The sequence below is a fragment of the Dasypus novemcinctus genome, chromosome 17 (genome assembly GCF_030445035.2).
Source record: "Dasypus novemcinctus isolate mDasNov1 chromosome 17, mDasNov1.1.hap2, whole genome shotgun sequence".
In the NCBI taxonomy this organism is placed as follows: domain Eukaryota; kingdom Metazoa; phylum Chordata; class Mammalia; order Cingulata; family Dasypodidae; genus Dasypus; species Dasypus novemcinctus.
This window is the reverse complement of record NC_080689.1, coordinates 49,950,169-49,968,174: the sequence shown is the minus strand read 5'-3', so window position 1 is coordinate 49,968,174 and position 18,006 is coordinate 49,950,169. Positions and strand designations below refer to the sequence as shown.

Sequence of the window (18,006 nt, the reverse complement as noted above, 5' to 3'; positions counted from 1 at the left end):
AAATGACTAAATTCTCTTAGCTTCTGTCTGAACAAAACTTGTTGCCTTAATTCTTCCCAGGGAGTAATCTAGCAGTCAGTTTTTGTTTGGAAAGTTATAGGTATTTCATAATAATACCTAAAATCAAATTGTTCTTTAGCCTTTACTATCATACATTGCCCTGGGACAACAAAAGCTACCTTGCCCTAATGTAGCTTTATTCATACAGCAGTCAGATTCTGTTTTTTTTTTCCCTTTGTTTCTTTCATTTTAAATTACAAAAACTTCAAAATTTCCTGTATTTTGAATTCTTTGGAATTTTTTGGTAATAACTGGTAATTATTACACTGAAAGTGTTATTAATCAGATGTCAATGCATTACTTGCTTTTTTTTTGATGATTCCTGATATGTTCTGTACTATTACAGCTGTTTAGTCAGCCAATCAGATTAATAAATATATTGAGCCTTCCTTAAGAACACATTCGAACAATTCATATATTCTTTAGCTGTCTTTTCTATTGTTACTTTAAATCTTTATTTATTTAATTAATACATGTCTCTGTCTTGGTTCCCCAAATTAGATTGTAAATTAGGTGAGGACTAGACCTTGTTTTATATCACAGCACCTAAGATATCGGCACTTAGTAAATAGTGGTTGCTTTTCTTTTTATCCTACTGTGTTAATCCACACCATTCCATCCAGGCTATCTGATATTTCTTTGACAGGGAGATATAATAAATACTCCAGGAATCTACCACAAACTCCTTGGATAATTGATGGAGAAAGAAAGCTGGAATCTTCTGTGGAAGAATTAATTTCTGATCATCTGTTGGCAGTATTCAAAGCAGAGGGTAGGTGTTATAATTATAATATTCATAATTTTAAATACATTTGTCATTCATAAATACATTTCTTGGGGGTGGCAGAAAGTTTTTTATGTTCTATAGATCACCACCAAGCCTGGACCCCTTGGCTTCCATCAACACAGGTCATGTCTCAAATGACTCTGGCCTGAGGCCTGAGCTGGATAGGGCCTATGTGCCCAAGGATTTCTTTCCTCTCTCCAGGTGATTGCTTTCTCCTGGGGAAATCCAAAACAATTGAAACTACTTTAAATATGTTTGTACTTAAGCCCTGACCTGACGGGCCTCAATTTTGGCCTCTTTTTGGGACTATGAGGAAATTAAACACAACTTCATAGTGCTAGATCAAGAATAATCACTGGCAAATACCTGGCTTTCATCTTAACCTAGAAAGTGCCCTGGGATAAAGTTCAAGCCTAGAGAAAATACATCAACAACAGCCATTTTACAAAGACTTAATAGACGCTGTGTTGTGTTTTAATTTCCTAAGTATTTCCGGGTTTGCGTGATGAGTCCAGTCCTGTCTGGCTTAATGTTTCCCTTGTCTCAACAGGCCTGTCAGGTCAGAGGCAGAAAAACCTTGTGATTTCACCTAGGATTAGACAAGAGGAAAGGACTAAGATTTCAATAGCAGGAAATCATATTGCACATCAGGAAAACCGTAGGCAGTGAGTAATGTGACTTTAGAATGGATCTCCTAACAGAGTTAGAAAAACCTTAAGAGGAGCCTGCTTTGGCAACGAATGGCAAGCAGATGGTCTAGATGAGAGAGAGCTGTCTTTCCAGCTCTTTGGATTGTCAGGAAGAAAAAGAAGCACTTCAAACCACATCCCTCTTACAGTTCATGCCCTATCAGGTAGGTGGGCCCTTTTCTTTAAGGGTCTTTAAGAATTGTTTACTGAATAGAGAGGAAAGTAACCCAGCAAACTAATATTTTCCAAAACTTTAAAAGTGAAGACTCTGGGCAATTGCTGGGAGTTTTCACCCTCCTGGTTTAATACTTATTAACTTGCGAGTTCATGAGACTTTGACTGTTACATAGAACAGAGCTTATACAATAATTGTTTTGATTGTATTACCTTCACTGAGAAAGTGGTGCTTATCCAAATTATAAAGAAGTGAAAATAAAGTGTTAGCGCAAAAAGTGTTTTGCAAACTCTTTATGGGGCTACCTTACACCTTAACCTTTCTATAAGAAGTTTCAAGAAACTTTCAGTTCTGATTATTTGGGTCCCAAGGAAACCCTCTTACCTCTAGGACTGCTGGAGGTCTCTGAAACAGCTGCACGTTTCCCCTTGCAATCTTTCATGAGGTGGTTTGTTGTCATTTTCCATTTGAGGGGGTAAACTTGTCCCCTTACTGAAAATAAAGTAAGCTGTGGGTTCAGCATCTGTAATTGTATGCTGAAGAAATTTATTGAGAGCCACTTGAGTAAAGGCAGATTTCTTCTGGGCCTCTATGTTAACTGGCTTCTTGTCAGGGATAAAGCTTTGTGGTTTGAAATGCCTGATTAATAGCACAGATCAATTTGCTAAACTGTGCTTTTTTTTTTTTTTAAGATTTATTTTTTATTTGCTTTTCTTCCCTACCCCCCCCCCCACCAAGTTTTCTGGTCTCTGTGTCCATTCGCTGTGTATTCTTCTGTGTCTGCTTGTATTCTTGTCAGCGGCACCAGAAATCTATGTGTCTTTTTTATTGGGTCAGCTCTTCGTGTGAGCGGCACCACTCCTGGGCAGACTGTTCTTTATCATGCAGGGTGGCTCTCCTTCTGGGGTGCACTCCTTGCATGTTGGGCTCCCCTACATGGGGACACCCCTGTTTGGCACGGCACTCCTTGTGCATATCAGCACTGCGCGTGGCCCAGCTTCACCACATGGGTCAGGAGGCCCTGGGTTTGAACCTTGGACCTCCCATGTGGTAGGCGGATGCTTTATCCATTGAGCTAAATCTGCTTCCCGGTGCTTTTTTGATTTATTACTTATTTCTGATTAATGGTTCATATCTGACAACTCTGGGAAGATGGTTCTGACTGTTGTATTGCTATATTTCGACAGTTTTATGGCTCAATGAAATAAATCAGCATTGCACTGTGCACACTAGCTCCTTATATAAAGGTGTCTTCCCGTAAATGGGATATACTTGTTTCCCAGTCACTTCAAACTGGCACACTCTATTATCTACTTTCCAGTTCCCTAGTTATTGTATAATAAACTTTGAAACACTCTCACGATCAGTTTGTGTAAGGATTTTTTGTGAAAATTTGTCAGTGGCTAGCCACAAGATAAAGTTCAAACTTGACATTCTGGCTCTTCAACATCTGGCCTCTTCCGATCCTTCAGTCCATTGTCTTGCTGACCCCCTACATGAGGAACAAATAGAGTCGGGCTGAACCACCTCTAGTTCCTGATCATTCTTGTTCTTATTTTATTTTGTTCTATTTTTTTTTCTGAAATCTCTGTTCCATTGAGAAGGCTCAAATAACTCATAGTATTAGAGGGACAGGGTAAAGCATAATGTGAATTTAGGAAATTGAATGCAATTTTAAACATGTATTTCCCAATATCTAAGGCAGTGGTTCCTTTTCCTTTTTCATTTGTTATTACTCATATTTGTACACTAAAAAACTTTTATGGTTTGCCTCCAAACATATTTCTCACTTTGGAGTCCAAGAATGTTTTACTTAGTTCTCAAATTTGAAACATTTTCCTAAAGATATAATAAATCCCCTTCTTCATTACCCTGGGTTTAAGGCTGCTCTGTTGTGCCAAAAGCCCAGCTTACTGCACCTCTTTCTTATTGATGGGGTGCAATTTGTGGGAAAGGAGTTTTATGGACTTTTTATGAATTTCAATTTCCGGTCTGATTTTGTAGTAACTGGTAGAGCTACCTCTTTCGGTCCTTTCATGCTACACCTGTCACAGGTTCTGGCTCCCTCACTGTGGAGTCCCTTCGTACCCTGACATGATGGCTGGTTTAGAGATTATGGTAGATAGGTGAAAGGCAAACATAGCTCCAGGAAATCTTTATCCTTTAGCTTCCTAGATACCATTTTGAAGTCTTCATTTAGCAGTAGCTTCCCATTCCTTCTTAGTGCTACAGCTGGAGTCTGTTGAGTCTGTTGACTCTGACTGGAAGCCACTAATTGCTGTGGGTTTGCAGGTAACTTGATAATGGAGACCAGCACAGAATGGGACTTAAAGGTCCATGGAATCCTGCTCTCTGCCTGGCCTAGATTCTCTCCTTGGAGAAGAACCTGACCTTGTGGCTCCTTACAGCTTTTCAGGGGGCCAGTCCTCAAGTCTTAACACTGCACAGGTCACCCAATCTTTTGAGCCTAACCAGCAGCTTGAATTCTAGGCCTTCCTTGGATGTCTAGCCCTTCCAAACCAGCCCTGGGTTGTACCTCTCTGTGGGACCTGCAACTTTGGTCTCTGTGGGTCAGAGAGGAGTCTACTTCACTCTGGCAGTGTATGATGGACAAAAACCTGGAGCCCATGTTTTCAATAAGTATTGGACTTACCATGCTAAAGGGATTTCTGCAAGGCAAAATCCTTGAAGGTAAAATCCTCCTTTCTTCATAGCTACACATCCCAAAAAGGAGGGCTAAATTTCAGTGTTGTTTTCAAGGGACTTTTTAAGCCTTTTAGCCTCCCCTTTTCTTAAATAAACATGGAAACTTAGCATGTGAATCTATCCTAGGAAAAAAATGGCTGACAGCATGCTATAGAGCTCTTTTCCCCATCCCACCCTTTCCATCTTATTTATTTATTAAGATTTATTTATTTACTTTATTATTATTTTTTAAAATTTATCTCTCCCTCCCCCTGATGGTTCTTTCATCTATGTCTGCTCATTGTTTGCTCACCTTCTCCAGGAGACACCGGGAACTGAACCCAGGACCTCCCAGATGGGAAGTGAGTGCCCAATGGCCTGAGTCATATCCACTCCCTGTGGGCTGCAGCATCTGCTGGCTTGTGGCATATGCTCATTTAGGCATCTGCTTGTTGCAGCAGGTGCTGTGTCCAGCTTGTTGCCATGGGTATGGCATCTGCTCATCTTCTTTAGGAAGCACTGGGACCCAAATCCAGGACCTCCCATGTGGTAGGCAGGCACCGAACTAGTTGAGCTATACCTGGTTCCCTCCATCTTATTTTTTACTCTTCCCAGCAATCTTTTTCTTCTTCACTTTGTGCTTCTAGCAAAGTGACTAGAAGAATAAATATAAGCCTCATAATTAGTTGTACTCTTAGTGCAGGAAGGTTCCTGTATTTCTCTTGTTCTAACACTACCCAGATCCCTCCACAAACAGTGAAGTCTGTGAGGATAAAGACTATGTCCAACTTGTTTGCCTTTGTCTCCCAGCATCCAGCACAGTACCTCACACAGCGTAATTAAGGCACTCTATAGGTATTTTGTGCACTAAGTGAATAAATCAAAGTAACCCCTGGTACTCCCAGCCATCACCCTTTATGTTGAGAAACCTTAAATTTTACTACTTTGAAGACTGACCATGCCATCATAGTTCCCAAAACATCTCAGCCTTTCTCAGGCCCTTGTCCAAGAAGACTGGTCCTGTGGTACCTGTGGGTATGAGTCTGAGCACAGTGACTAAGAGTAGAGGCTCTAGAGGTAGACTGCTTGGAACCAATCCTGACCTGACCACTTACCAACTATGTGACTTTAGGCAAATTAACTATCCTGTCTCCCTCTCAGCTTCCTCATGTAAAACTGAGATAATAATACCAATTTCATGTCGTTAACATATATAAACCATTTAGAACAGTGCCTGCTCATAAGAATGCTTGCTTTGACAATGATGGTGAAATCATCAGTCAATTCTGTATATAAGAAAGTTGCCAGGTAATCTTCCCACAACCTTTTTTTTTTTTAACCATTTTCCCCTTCTACCACTATCTGCAGCTTTTAGTCTGCGAAGATCCCTTTATCTTGGAATATGAATTGGTTTTGTCACAGTCCCAACTTAGGTTTGTTTGTCTAATGAATTTTCTTTCTAAAGAGTCAAACGTTTTTTTCCTCCTCTTCCTTTCACAGATTTTAATTCATAAATAAATGTTTTTGCTTTCTTTTGTTTTGTTTTAAAGAAAGAAAGAAAGATGATAGAGTTTTCACCATAAGGGTATGGCCAGGGTAGAGGGGGTGCTGCCTCCACACACTGCTGTGCCCTGGATTTCTCATGGGCCAGTGGTGGGGGATGATGGGTAAGGTCTGACTTTGACATCAGAAACACTTACCTTTTGCCATTTAATTGTGGGACCTTGGGAAATTACCTAACCTTTCTGAGGCTTGGTGTTCTTTTAACACCTACTTCATAAGATTATAAAAAGGATCGAATGAAATAATGTATACAAAAATTTTAGACCAGTGTCTGGCGTATAGTAAGCACCCCATATATTATCATTACTATTTTTATTAGAGGTTGGAGCAGGAAGATGACTATCCTTTAAATTTGGTTTCCATCAAAGATTGGGAACCAATATCTTAGGACTATTATGTCTCTGATTTTTTTTTTCTTTATCTGCTTTCCAAAGGTTTTAATTTTTCCTCCTCTGGAAGAGAAGATGTAGATGTGAGAACATTAGGAAATGGTAAGATTGCAACAGCATCACCTGACTAGAACTAACTTTCACATTATCGTCCCTTTCAGACAGCAGGCTTACCATAGTCACTTAACCAAACCTGAAAAAAAATGGGCAGAGCCCAGAACTTCTCCAAGTGGAGATGCTTTGTGGATTATAGAACTACCTTTATAAACTATATATCTTTTTTTTATATATAGTTTTTATTTTTTTTAAAAATATACATAGATAACACAAAATGTTATATTAAAAAAATGAAGGAGAGTCCCATATGCCCCACTCCCCATACCCCTGATATATGTCTTAACTGGAATCATTTCTCTAGAGGCCAACCTGTTATATTAATTCAAAGGGAGATGCCTGATTTTCTCCAACAGTTTGATTAATAATTGTTCCATTTAATAACATTTCAACAGTACCTGTACAGTTTTCAAAATACACTTCATTTAAGAAGTGATTCTTTTCTCTTACTCTTCATTTATCTCATTTTACGTTGTTTGCACTACATTAAAGATGATGAGAGTTAATCTAGAACTGTATGATATGTATAGTCCCTTTCTTTTACAGAATACAGCTTTTCCGTTTGGATTAGGCTAGGAGGATGGATTTCAGCCTGGTATACCTGGACATTGCTGAATGTGACAGAAACCAACTAAATTAGTTGTCATTTGGGTTTTTATTTTGTAATTAACACAAGCTTGTTCAAGGGACCTTTGGGAAAGCAGTCATTTTCACATACTGTGTTCTTGAGTTAGTAGCCCCTTACCTCCCAAAAAAGCCCTGTGATTCTTTTCATACATTCTTCCCTTCCCCAGATGTAGTCATTGTCACCAAACTGTCAGTCCTCTAGAGCTCAAACTGTTTTTCACACCTCCTGAACCTTTTGCGTTAGCCCAAATGTTAACTCCATCAACACGTTTCTGTTTCATGACGGGGTGTGTGCTGCCAGGAAGGCCCTTTGCAATTGAGCTGGTGAATCCTCATAGAGTACATTTCACTTCACAAGAAATTAAGGAACTTCAGCAGGTAAACCACTTCCATGACATGGAAATCGTCATGTTTCTGCAACTCTGTAACTGAGCTAGAATGACTGTTTTTCTTTTTTCTGCTACTACAGAAAATTAATAATGCATCTGACAAAATCCAAGTACGGGACTTGCAGCTTGTTACAAGGTAAGGGTAGGCTCACTGGAGATGATTTCAAAAGGGAAGTTTTGTTTGCAGATCAAATGTCCGAAAAGGAATTTGTATTCAGAGGATATAAGAACTCTTACAACTCAATAACAGAAAAGCAAATAATTAAAAATAAGATTTGGTAGACATTTCTCCAAAGAGGATATATGACTAATCAATGAACACATGAAAAGATGTTAAACATCATTAGCTATTAGGGAAATGCAACTCAAACCACTTCACATCCACTAGGATGGCTATAATAAGACAGACAATAAAAAAGTATTGGCGAGGATGTGGAGAAATTGGAACCTCATGTGTTGCTGGTAGGATTCTAAGTGTGGCCACTTTGGAAAATATTCTGGCAGTTTTTCAAAAGGTCAAACATAGTATTACTAACAACCTAGCAATTCCATTTCTATGTATATACCCAAGAGAAATGAAAACAGACATCCACACAAAGACTTGTGTATGAATGTTCATAATAGCCAAAAAGTAGTAACAACCCAAGTGTCCACCAACTGATGACTGGATAAACAAAATGTGGTTTATCTATACATGGTACTGATAACGGGCTACAATAAAGATGACCTTGAAAACATTATGAAGTGAAAGAAGCCAGAAACCACATAAATACCATATAGTGTATGATTTTATTTTATATGAAATGTCCAGAATAAGGAAGTCTGTAAAGACAAAGTTGATTAGTGGTTGCCTAGGGTTTGGGGGAGGGGTGAATGGGTATGGAGTTTTGTTTTTGGATGATGAAAGTATGCTAAAATTAGATTGTGGTGATAGCTGTAGAGCTCTAAATATTTTAAAAATCACAGAATTATATAGTTAAAACTGGTGAATTATAATAAATCTCAATCTATTTTTTTAAAAAAGGAAATTTGGGGCAAGGTTTGTGTATATTTTATATATTCAAACTCTTTTATTGTTTTTGTTTAGAGAGGCAATAGGACATATGAAAGAAGGTGAAGAAGAAAAAACCAAGACCTATAGTGCCTTAATATGGACAAATAAAGTAATACAAAAGAAAGATATTGAATTCCTAAATGATATGAAGGTATTTTTTTTTTTAAAGATTTATTTTTCATTTATTTCTCCCCCACCCCCCAATTGTCTGCTCTCTGTGTCCATTCACTGTGTGTTCTTCTGTGTCCACTTGTACTCTTGTCAGCAGCACTGGAAATCTGTGTCTCTTTTTTTTTTTAAGATTTATTTTTCATTTATTTCTCTCCCCTACTCCCCTCCCCCCAGGTTGTCTGCTCTCTCTGTCCATTCATGTGTATTCTTCTGTGACTGCTTCTGTGCTTATCAGCAGCACCAGGAATCTGTGTTTCTTTTGTTGCATCATCTTGCTGTGTCCGCTCTCCGTGTGTGTGGTGCCATTCCTGGGCAGGCTACACTTTCTTTCGCGCTGGGTGGCTCTCCTTATGGGGTGCACTCCTTGTGCATGGGGCTCCCCTATGCAGGGGACACTACTGCATGGCACGGCACTCCTTGCGTGCATCAGCACTGCACATGGGCCAGTTTCACACGGGTCAGGACACCCTGAGTTTGAACCCTGGACCTCCCATGTGGTAGGCAGATGTACTATCCATTGAGCCAAATCCACTTCCCTGAAGGTATTTGAAGAGTTCTTTTTATTTTTTTTTCCATTGCCTATAAAAGAGTCCATTGTCTTCTAGTTTATAATCAGCAAGTCAGAGAGCACAGACTTAGAGGGTCTGTCAGACCTGGATTCAAATTCTGGCTTTGCTATTTACTAGCTGGATGACTGGGCAATTCATATAACCCATCTGAGAGGCAGTGTTGCTGGTGATTAAGAGCCCAACTCTGAAGACAAATTACCTGGGTGCAAGTCATGACTCTGTGTTACTTAGATTTGTGACTTTGGACGAGTTACTTAATGTCTCTATGCTTCAATTTCTTCAATCTATAAAATTAGGTAGGAGAATTAAATGAGTTTAAACACATAAACTGCTTACAACAGTGCCTGGCACATAGAAAATACTTAGCATTGCTGTAATTACGTTTTGTCATCTCTAAAAAAGAAAGATAAAGTGGAACTTGATGCTAAGATTAAGTGTATAAATAAAACATGATAATATATATGTAAAGCCCCTCTTTGGCACATGATAGGTTTGCCTTCACATGAGAATGTGTCACTATAGAAGGATTGCCTATTGCTAGCATATTTCTTCCTACTTGCCTGTGCCTCTTCCTATAAAAATACTTTACCTTCAGATATACAGAATGAGCAAAAATGGGCACAAAGATGCATATAGTTATCAATAGTTACCATAGCATTGTTTAAATGGTAAATATTTTGTAACAATCTATATGACCTACTAGAGGGGCTGGTTTAATATTATGACTTATCTGTGTGATGACTGTTACTATCCACTTATTAAAAATTATATGGTAGGTAAGTATTTATTGACATAGGAAAATGTTTCTGATAAGTACTAAGTTGAGAGAAAACCCATCAAGCTATAAAAGTGTATAGAGAATTACACATTGTGATTAAACACACGTGTTTCACTTTGTAGTAAACAGATTGTATGGCAGAATATACCATAAATAGGATTTATACTTACCAAGAAAATACACTCAATAGAGAAATGGACAAAAGATATAAACAAGCAGCTGAAAAATGAGCAACTCCAAATGGCTAAGAATCATTTGAAAAGATGTTCTACCTCTAGATTGAAGTAATCAAAATATATTGATTATTTATGTTTGTAAACCAGTCTGTTTCTCTGGGTGTGAAACCCTTTGATTGTATAATATTAGATTCAGCTGAGATGCCTTTGATTAAATTCTGTTAAGATTAGGACTTTGATTTGACCACATCATTAGAGTGTGCAGGGTTGAGTCCCCCACCCCAATGGTGGGCTATATAAAGGGATAATCAATCAAGGAGGCAAGAGAAGTAGATACACAGAGTAGATATACAGAGGATCCTGCAGCCCGAGAAGAAAGATGAGCCTCTTAGTTTACAGTTGACTTTGTGAAGAGACCAGAGCAGGCGAGCCTGAAAAGACACAAGCCCCAGAGGAAGAGAGACAAGCCTTATGCCAGCCTACAGCTGAGATTGGAAGAAGCTGGGACAGTGGAGTCTTAAGAGGGAAGAGGGGCAGCAGATGTGACTCAAGCAATTGGGCACCCACCTCCCACATGGGAGGTCCTGGGTTCGGTTTCTGGTACCTCCTAAAGAAGACGAGCAGATGCCACAACCAGCAAGACACCGTAATCAGCAGAGAGCAGAAGTAGCTCAAGCAGTTGGGTACTTCCCTCCCATGTGGGAGGTCCTGGGTTTGATTCCTGGTGCCTCCTAAGAAAGATGAGCAGACAACAAGCACACAGATGAGGAAGCTGTGTGGGGGGGTGGTGGGTTAAACAAAAAAGAGGGAAGAGGAAGGCTGAACCCTTGCAGATGATGCCTGCCATCTTATTCAACATGTGGCAACAAGAGATTTGGTAAGGAAGTAACCTTGAGTTGGACTGTTTAGAGCCTTGTAACTGTACGCTTTTATTCCAAATAAATACCCTTTATAAAAGCCAACACATTTCTGGTACTTTGCATCAGCATCCCTTTGGCTGACTAATATACAAAAGAAAAAAGTGAAGTGAGGAATCATGTTTACAGTATGAGTGTTTTGGTGAAAAGAAACAATCAAAACCCGTATTTATTTGTATGAGTGTGCATATGTTTGTATGAACACTGAGAAAAAGATGAGAGGATACACACAAGGCTGTTTAATTTATAATCTTGGAGTGTGGGGAGATCTTTATGTATCTTTGAAATATAATGTTCTTTTTGTTACAGTTAACCCAAAAATCAAGGAACAAAAACTAATAGTAGATTGATGGATAAATTTGGGCTGTAATCCAGCTCTCCCATACAAGCTATTCACCTGCTTTGAGAAGCTAATCTATAAACTGAGGGGATAAACTAGATTGTCTCCAGTGGCACCTCCAGTGCTGAGGTTCTGCGATTCTATATGGAAGGCCCTTTGGCTTCTGGCCTTATTATTGAGGGCCTTTAGGGTGGTAGTTATAATATAGACAGATACCTTTACGACTGCAATTTTCTAAACCTCTCTTTTCTTTCACATGTGCAAATCATTCAGAATGCTATGGGAAAAGTAAATTTTTTAAAAATAAAGGTAGATGCAGTTTTGGGGGGAATAAATTCATTCTTCACAGAAATAATACTGAAAAGACAATTTTAATAGGTATAAACTAAGTGGTGAAAAGGTCCATTTTTATGGTCCACAGCCCGGGTGAAGAACAGGACTGATGAAACTAGTTCATTTCCAATTATTTTCTTAAGGGTTAAAACAAATAGCTTTCAAATAGTCTTCTTGGCATCAGAAATTGAAAACTGAGTTGATGCCTCATTCAGAGAAGTCACTTCAAATTGACTATCTGTTCTCTCAGTTTTAAGGGCAACCTACTTCTGAGAAGAAAAAATGCATGTGTTTGTGTCTGTGTAGATCTCTGAAAAATGAGCTGTATGGGGACAGCAAGGTACAGTAGAAGAGTAAATGAAGTGGTTTGCTTTTGTCTGTTAAAAACAAGCAGGTAAAGGGACACGTGAGCATATATTATTCTGAGTATTATGTTGGAAGCAGGGGTGTGGGCCTAGTAGCTCAGTTGGTATTCCACTGACTGGCTCATGGGTCAAAATACTAGGAGTCTTATCAGTCAGCCAAAGGGTTGCTGATGCAAAGTACCAGAAATCTGTTGGCTTTTATAAAGGGTATTTACTTGGGGTAAAAGCTTATAGATACAAGACCCTGAAGAGTCCACTCAAGGCTGCTCTCTCACCAAAGTCAGTTGCCATGTGTTGAAGCAAGATGGCGGGTAATCTCTGCCTGTCTCTCCTTCTGTTTTCCCCTTAAGGCTCTGTGGGCCCAGTTTCTAACAGTCTCAACTGTACACTGGCATAGAGCTTGTCTTTCAGGGCTTCCTCAGCTGCTCTGTTGTCTTCAGCTGCAAACTGTCAGGCACATGGCTCATCTCTCCCCAGGCTTTAGCTGTTTGAGCCTTCTCCTTTCTGTCACAGGACAAGTTCTCTCCTCTGGCATCTCTGGAGCTCTCTTTCTTCCTGTGTCTTCTTCTGTGAGTGTCCATTTATATCAGTCCTCCAGGGGATAGGGACTCAACCCTGAGTTATGCCCTACAGACTGGTTGAATTAAAACCCTCATCGTAACAGGTAATTTAACCAAGACAAGTCAGCTAAATCTAATACATTCGAAGGGTATCACACCCAGAGGAACAAACCAGTTTACAAACATATTTCTTATCTTTTTGGGGGGTATAAATAATCTCAAACTGCCACAGGGAGTGGCTAGAGAGAGAAAGGAAGAAGAGAGGAACACTCACTAGATCCCTCATTTCAAGGCGGGCTGTTTCTACATGTCGCCTAAGGTGGACTAACTGCTGATAAAAGTAGTTGCACCTTTTCAAGTGTCTCCTTTGTCAGAGCTTGTTCTTTCTTTCTTATTGGAGAATTCAGTAGAGGTGAGACTAGACAGAAACCTTTCATAGTTGGGCTTTAGGCATCCACTAATCCTGTAATTTACAAAGGAGTTGTTCCAACAAGAAATTACAGAAAATTCAAAGTTCTTATGAATCTACATTACTGGTTGTGCCTGGTATCTATTTTTAAAACATGGAATTGGTTGACCTTTTAAAAGGGCTTGAAAAAGACAAGCCCTTTTTCTTAATCTGTATCTTGTGACATGAAAGAACATCTCTAATTTGAACTGTGAGAAAGACAAGTCTGTCAAAAAATATAAATTATAATAGGGACACATTATTCTCAAATAATGTGAACTGGGATAACAAATGCTGCAAGGTCCTGGTCTATTGTGCACGTTTGTAATTATTATAATAAAGCACCACTATGAGCAGAGATGTGACTAATAATTTTCAGGTATATCCTTTCATGTAGCCAAACAACACTGTTAGTTTGTATGATTCTCTCAGAAACACGCAGATTACCTGTACACACTAGTGTTGCAAATGTCCTACCTTCTGCATTGGCTGTTTCCCACCCCAGCCTGAAATCCTCAGTTAGGTCACTCTTGGATTAGGAAACAAAGGTAAGAATATTGTCTTCTAGAATAGCCCTTATGAAGTGAAGGGCAGGATAGAATTCCAGGATCCTAATCCATTTGTTAAATATTAGAACCAAAAGATACCTTAGGGATAATTTACTCCAAAGTCCTTATTTTATGGTGAGGGTACTAGGGCCTAGAAAATGCCTAATTATGAAGTAGGGTGTGAGAAATTCCAGTTTGTCCCAAAGGGAATCAGATGTATTATAATAGTTTCTACCCTGATACTCAAAGATAGAGTTCCCTAAACAAAATATCTGTGGTGAGCCATGGATGACAAAGTTGGTGTCAAGATAGGCTTCCCTGGATGGCAAAGTTATGACTCCAAGGTTGTGTATCATACTCCCTCCAGGACTTAAAGATTGACCAGAAAACACCACTTCGGGTCCTTCACCGAAGGCCCTTGGCTGTGAGAACACGCATCATTCACACCATGGAGACACACTATGTGGATGAGCATCATTTCCGCCTCTGTCTGAAGACTCAAGCTGGAACGTATCCTTCCACCTTTGCATAGCAATAATCTAACCAGAATCCTATTAGAAAAGTTAATGCTACCTTAGAAAATAGGTTCAACCTGGTCTGGGAGGTATTAGGAAAGAATTAGTTTGGAGAAAAATCCATTTTTTTGTTTGGGGTGTTTTTTCCCAGTACAATGGTGTTTTTCAAAATGACATTTTAAACCATGAGGCAACAGCCAGTCTACAGTCAATTGAAATGTTATCTATGTTTCACAAAATCACAGTGTCTCACATGGTGCTGATGTCATAGTAAGTGCTCAGAAAATACTTGTCTTTTTCGATATATATTAAATATAAATATATAAACACGGGTGATAGATGGAATGGCACTACCTAGATATTGGTTTTGACTTTATTTGGCAGCTGGCCCACTACAACAGGATATTCTTTCTCTGCATGCCTCCTTAAACCAGATTACGTATCTTTTGTTTGGGCCATTTACACTCAGTTGATAGTAATACTGTACTGCCATTAGCATAATTTTCGAAGACTGCAAGGTGTTTTGACTGATATAAATAGAAAAGGTTGAGATTCAGAGTTAAAATATGTGTAGTCCAAGGCTGATATTTTGTTCATAACCTAACAAAACTGAGTTGCTGATTAAATATACCAGGGAGCTCCATTAGTCTGGGCTTAAGGTTTACTTTTCAAGGCGTGCTCCCAGTTTTGCTTCTTGGTTTTATATTTTGTGATTAGTACCTCTCCAACAGTGTGAAGTGCCTTCTAATTAGTATAAAACTAATGGTGTACATTTGTAAGAAAAAAATGTTTAAATTTTAATCATCAAATGCTATATGTAGTCTGCCCTTCTCTGTTCCTACGAAGCCCTCCTCACTTCCTGCCCCAGGAGTGACTGGGAGTTACTCAGATGAACCATACATTATTTACTCCAAAATTTTTGCAGTTTTGATCAAGGGATAATAATCTGTGTAGACTCCAGTCAGCAGATCTTTGTTGTTTTGAGCACTCTTGCCAATCGATTTTGGAGAGAATTTCAAAGAAATTAATTTTTTTTACCTAATCCAAGTGTACTTAGTTTTAGTGTGCCAGGAAGAAATACATTGGCCTTTTGGAGAAGCTACTGTCTTTTTCTTTTTCTTTCTTTATTTCTCTTCCCTTCCCTGCCCCCAGTTGTCTGCTCTGTGTCTGCTCTGCTGTGTGTTCTTCTGTGCCTGCTTGTATTCTTGTCAGCAGCACCCGGAGTCTGTGTCTCGCTTTGTCACATCATCTTGCTGCGTCAGCTCTCTGTTTGTGTGGCATCACTCATGGGCAGGCTGCACTTTCTTCGCGCTGGGCAGCTCTCCTTACGGGGTGCACCCCTTGTGCGTGGGGCTCCCCTACACAGGGGACACCACTGCGTGGAATGGCACTCCTTGCACGCATCAGCACTGCTCGTGGGCCAGCTCACTACACAGATCAGGAGGCCCTGGTTTTGAACCCTGGACCTCCCATGTCGTAGGCAGACGCCCTATCCATTGGGCCAAATCCACTTCCCCTAATGTTTTTTCAATCCCATTAAAACATGTTTGGAACTAGTCGTGAATATGTGTTTAAGCCATTTACCAAGAAAGACTGTTTGGTAAAGCTTTAGATAGTATATGGTTATACACATAAGTATATGAATTTTCATATATTTATTTTATATATCCCCTGTATATGTTATGTTGCTCAGTACACTGAGCTAGTTCATTTGGTTGAAGCCTTGTCCATCTGGCTATGAGTAAGAACAGCTCTGGACCTTATAACTGGATATTCTGGAACTTTTAAAATTATTTCCCCTCATTATTGCTACTCAGAAGTAGCATTCTCTAAAGAAAGTGAAAGAAAAAGAATGACATTGTTGAGAAATTATGAATTTAGTCAAGAAGAAGTTATTAGACATAATGTCTTATGCTTGAGTCAAGATATTTGATGAAGATAGAATGAATAAACTTTCAAAATAAAGAAGACATAATAGTATATGATGATATTGGTTATTTTTCTTTTTTTAACTATGGTATTTATCATCTGGGAATAAATTTTTCCTATTCAAGTTAAATATTTTATACTAAGTGCTGGTTTATAAAGCACAACATAATGCTAAATGAATTCCTACTGAATGCAATCTTTTTAGTAACTAATTCCAGAATTAGTCATTCACTTCAAAATTTGAAGACCTATGAGGAAAACAAAAAATTGCCCCTTTAAAAAAGAGAGATTAACTTAATTTTACTAACCATTTTAGCAAAGAATTGGAATTGAAGTCCTTTGGTACTCCTAAGGGGCCTTCATCAAGACAATTAATATTCACATTGTCCCATCCTGTTTCAGTTGGACCACTGGGTCTTGTTGCAAGGAAAGTTATCATTGAAGTTACCCTATAAAAATCTGACTGATTCCAGCTGCCATTATTGGAAAAATGGGACCAGAAAGATGGCAAGATCAAAGTTGTGGCAAAGAAAAAAATAGCGTTTGGTTTTTGTTTTTTTTTTTAAAGTTTTGAACTATAGCTAATTTTTAAAATCCATACCCAAATTTAGCACCTGGAAGTATCTATAAAGAAAAAAGAAATTCACGATTCTGGTAAGTTTGATGTAAACACAGGGTGTCGAGTCTTGCTGTTGGCTGTGAAGCTGGTAGGAACCAGTTTGCTGTGGTTTATTTTCTCAGATACACATCAGAAGTTACAGCTCAGAAATAACCCCACTTTTCTAACATTTTTGCTTTTGTCATTTCCCTTTCACTTATCAAAGCTCACCAAACCATGGCACTGCATGGCTATCTTCATTTTTCCTTAAACAAACTTCAGTTATGTTAAAGAGTTTGTACACGGAGACTTTGGGAGAACCAGGCCGAACATTGGCTCTCTGATGAAAGTGACCGCAGACATTCTCGAGCTGGATGTTGAGGTAAGTCATTGTGGACTGCCCACTGAAATACTAAATTCAGCCAATGTTTTAAAAGTTCTTTTATCATTAAGCTACTCATCTTCAAAATATTTTTAAAAAAAATATAAGGTCTCCTTTATGACTCCTGCCAATGTATAGCTAATTTACTAACTGTACTTTATATATGGCATCAGATCTGAACCCTTGAACAAGCAAGGAAATAAAAGTTGTAAGTGCCATCACATTCTCTGGACTCTAAGATCCAGTCCCCACTTCTGTGTACCTTGTATTTCTACCTGTTTTGTTTTATAAAAAATTTATAAAAAATTTATAAAAATCTATTCAGAAATACATATTCAGGACAGGGACAGAAAATAGCATGGGCCAATGGTTATTAATAAAAGCAGCTTTGTAAGGGATCCCTATGATGTGTCCAAGTTCTCAGCTCTAGTCTGAATTGAAACAAGGTTAAACTCTAGAATAATTAAAGGAATGGATAGAACGGATCTTTCAGGCAGTTCTCCATGTTTTTTATCATCTGAGTGTTGGTAGGTATTGAGTCAAGCGGTACTCTTTGATGAATATATCATTAGGAGAAGAGTCTCTCCCTTTCCCCCTTTCTCAAATGGGAATGATACGAAGTTATTTTTTAAAAAGTGAGTATGGTTTCCCACTGTGAAAAGACCTATGGTAATCAAATGACCACTGGAGCATTTTTACCTTACCAGCAGTTCTCTTGGGTGCTTTGAAATAAAATCTTACACAGCTCCTACAGTACAGCCAGTGAGAACATTTTCAAGTTTAGAGAGACAGCCCCCGCCCCCGCAGTAGAACTATGATTTTGAGGTAAACAACCTTTTGCCAAA

The 18,006-nt window shown here is 38.8% G+C and overlaps 1 protein-coding gene across 2 annotated transcripts in view; it reads left to right on the top strand.

The window, feature by feature from the left end:
• PUS10 (pseudouridine synthase 10) overlaps positions 1-18,006 on the top strand; it is a 106,413-nt gene that overhangs the window by 84,955 nt on the left and 3,452 nt on the right. For both annotated transcript variants that reach the window (XM_004470479.5, XM_004470481.5), the window contains exons 11-17: positions 707-832; positions 6,394-6,450; positions 7,391-7,467; positions 7,559-7,614; positions 8,566-8,683; positions 14,105-14,247; positions 17,062-17,161. In XM_004470479.5, coding sequence (XP_004470536.1) covers positions 707-832; positions 6,394-6,450; positions 7,391-7,467; positions 7,559-7,614; positions 8,566-8,683; positions 14,105-14,247; positions 17,062-17,161 — 677 coding nt within the window. The remainder of the gene's footprint in view (positions 1-706; positions 833-6,393; positions 6,451-7,390; positions 7,468-7,558; positions 7,615-8,565; positions 8,684-14,104; positions 14,248-17,061; positions 17,162-18,006) is intronic.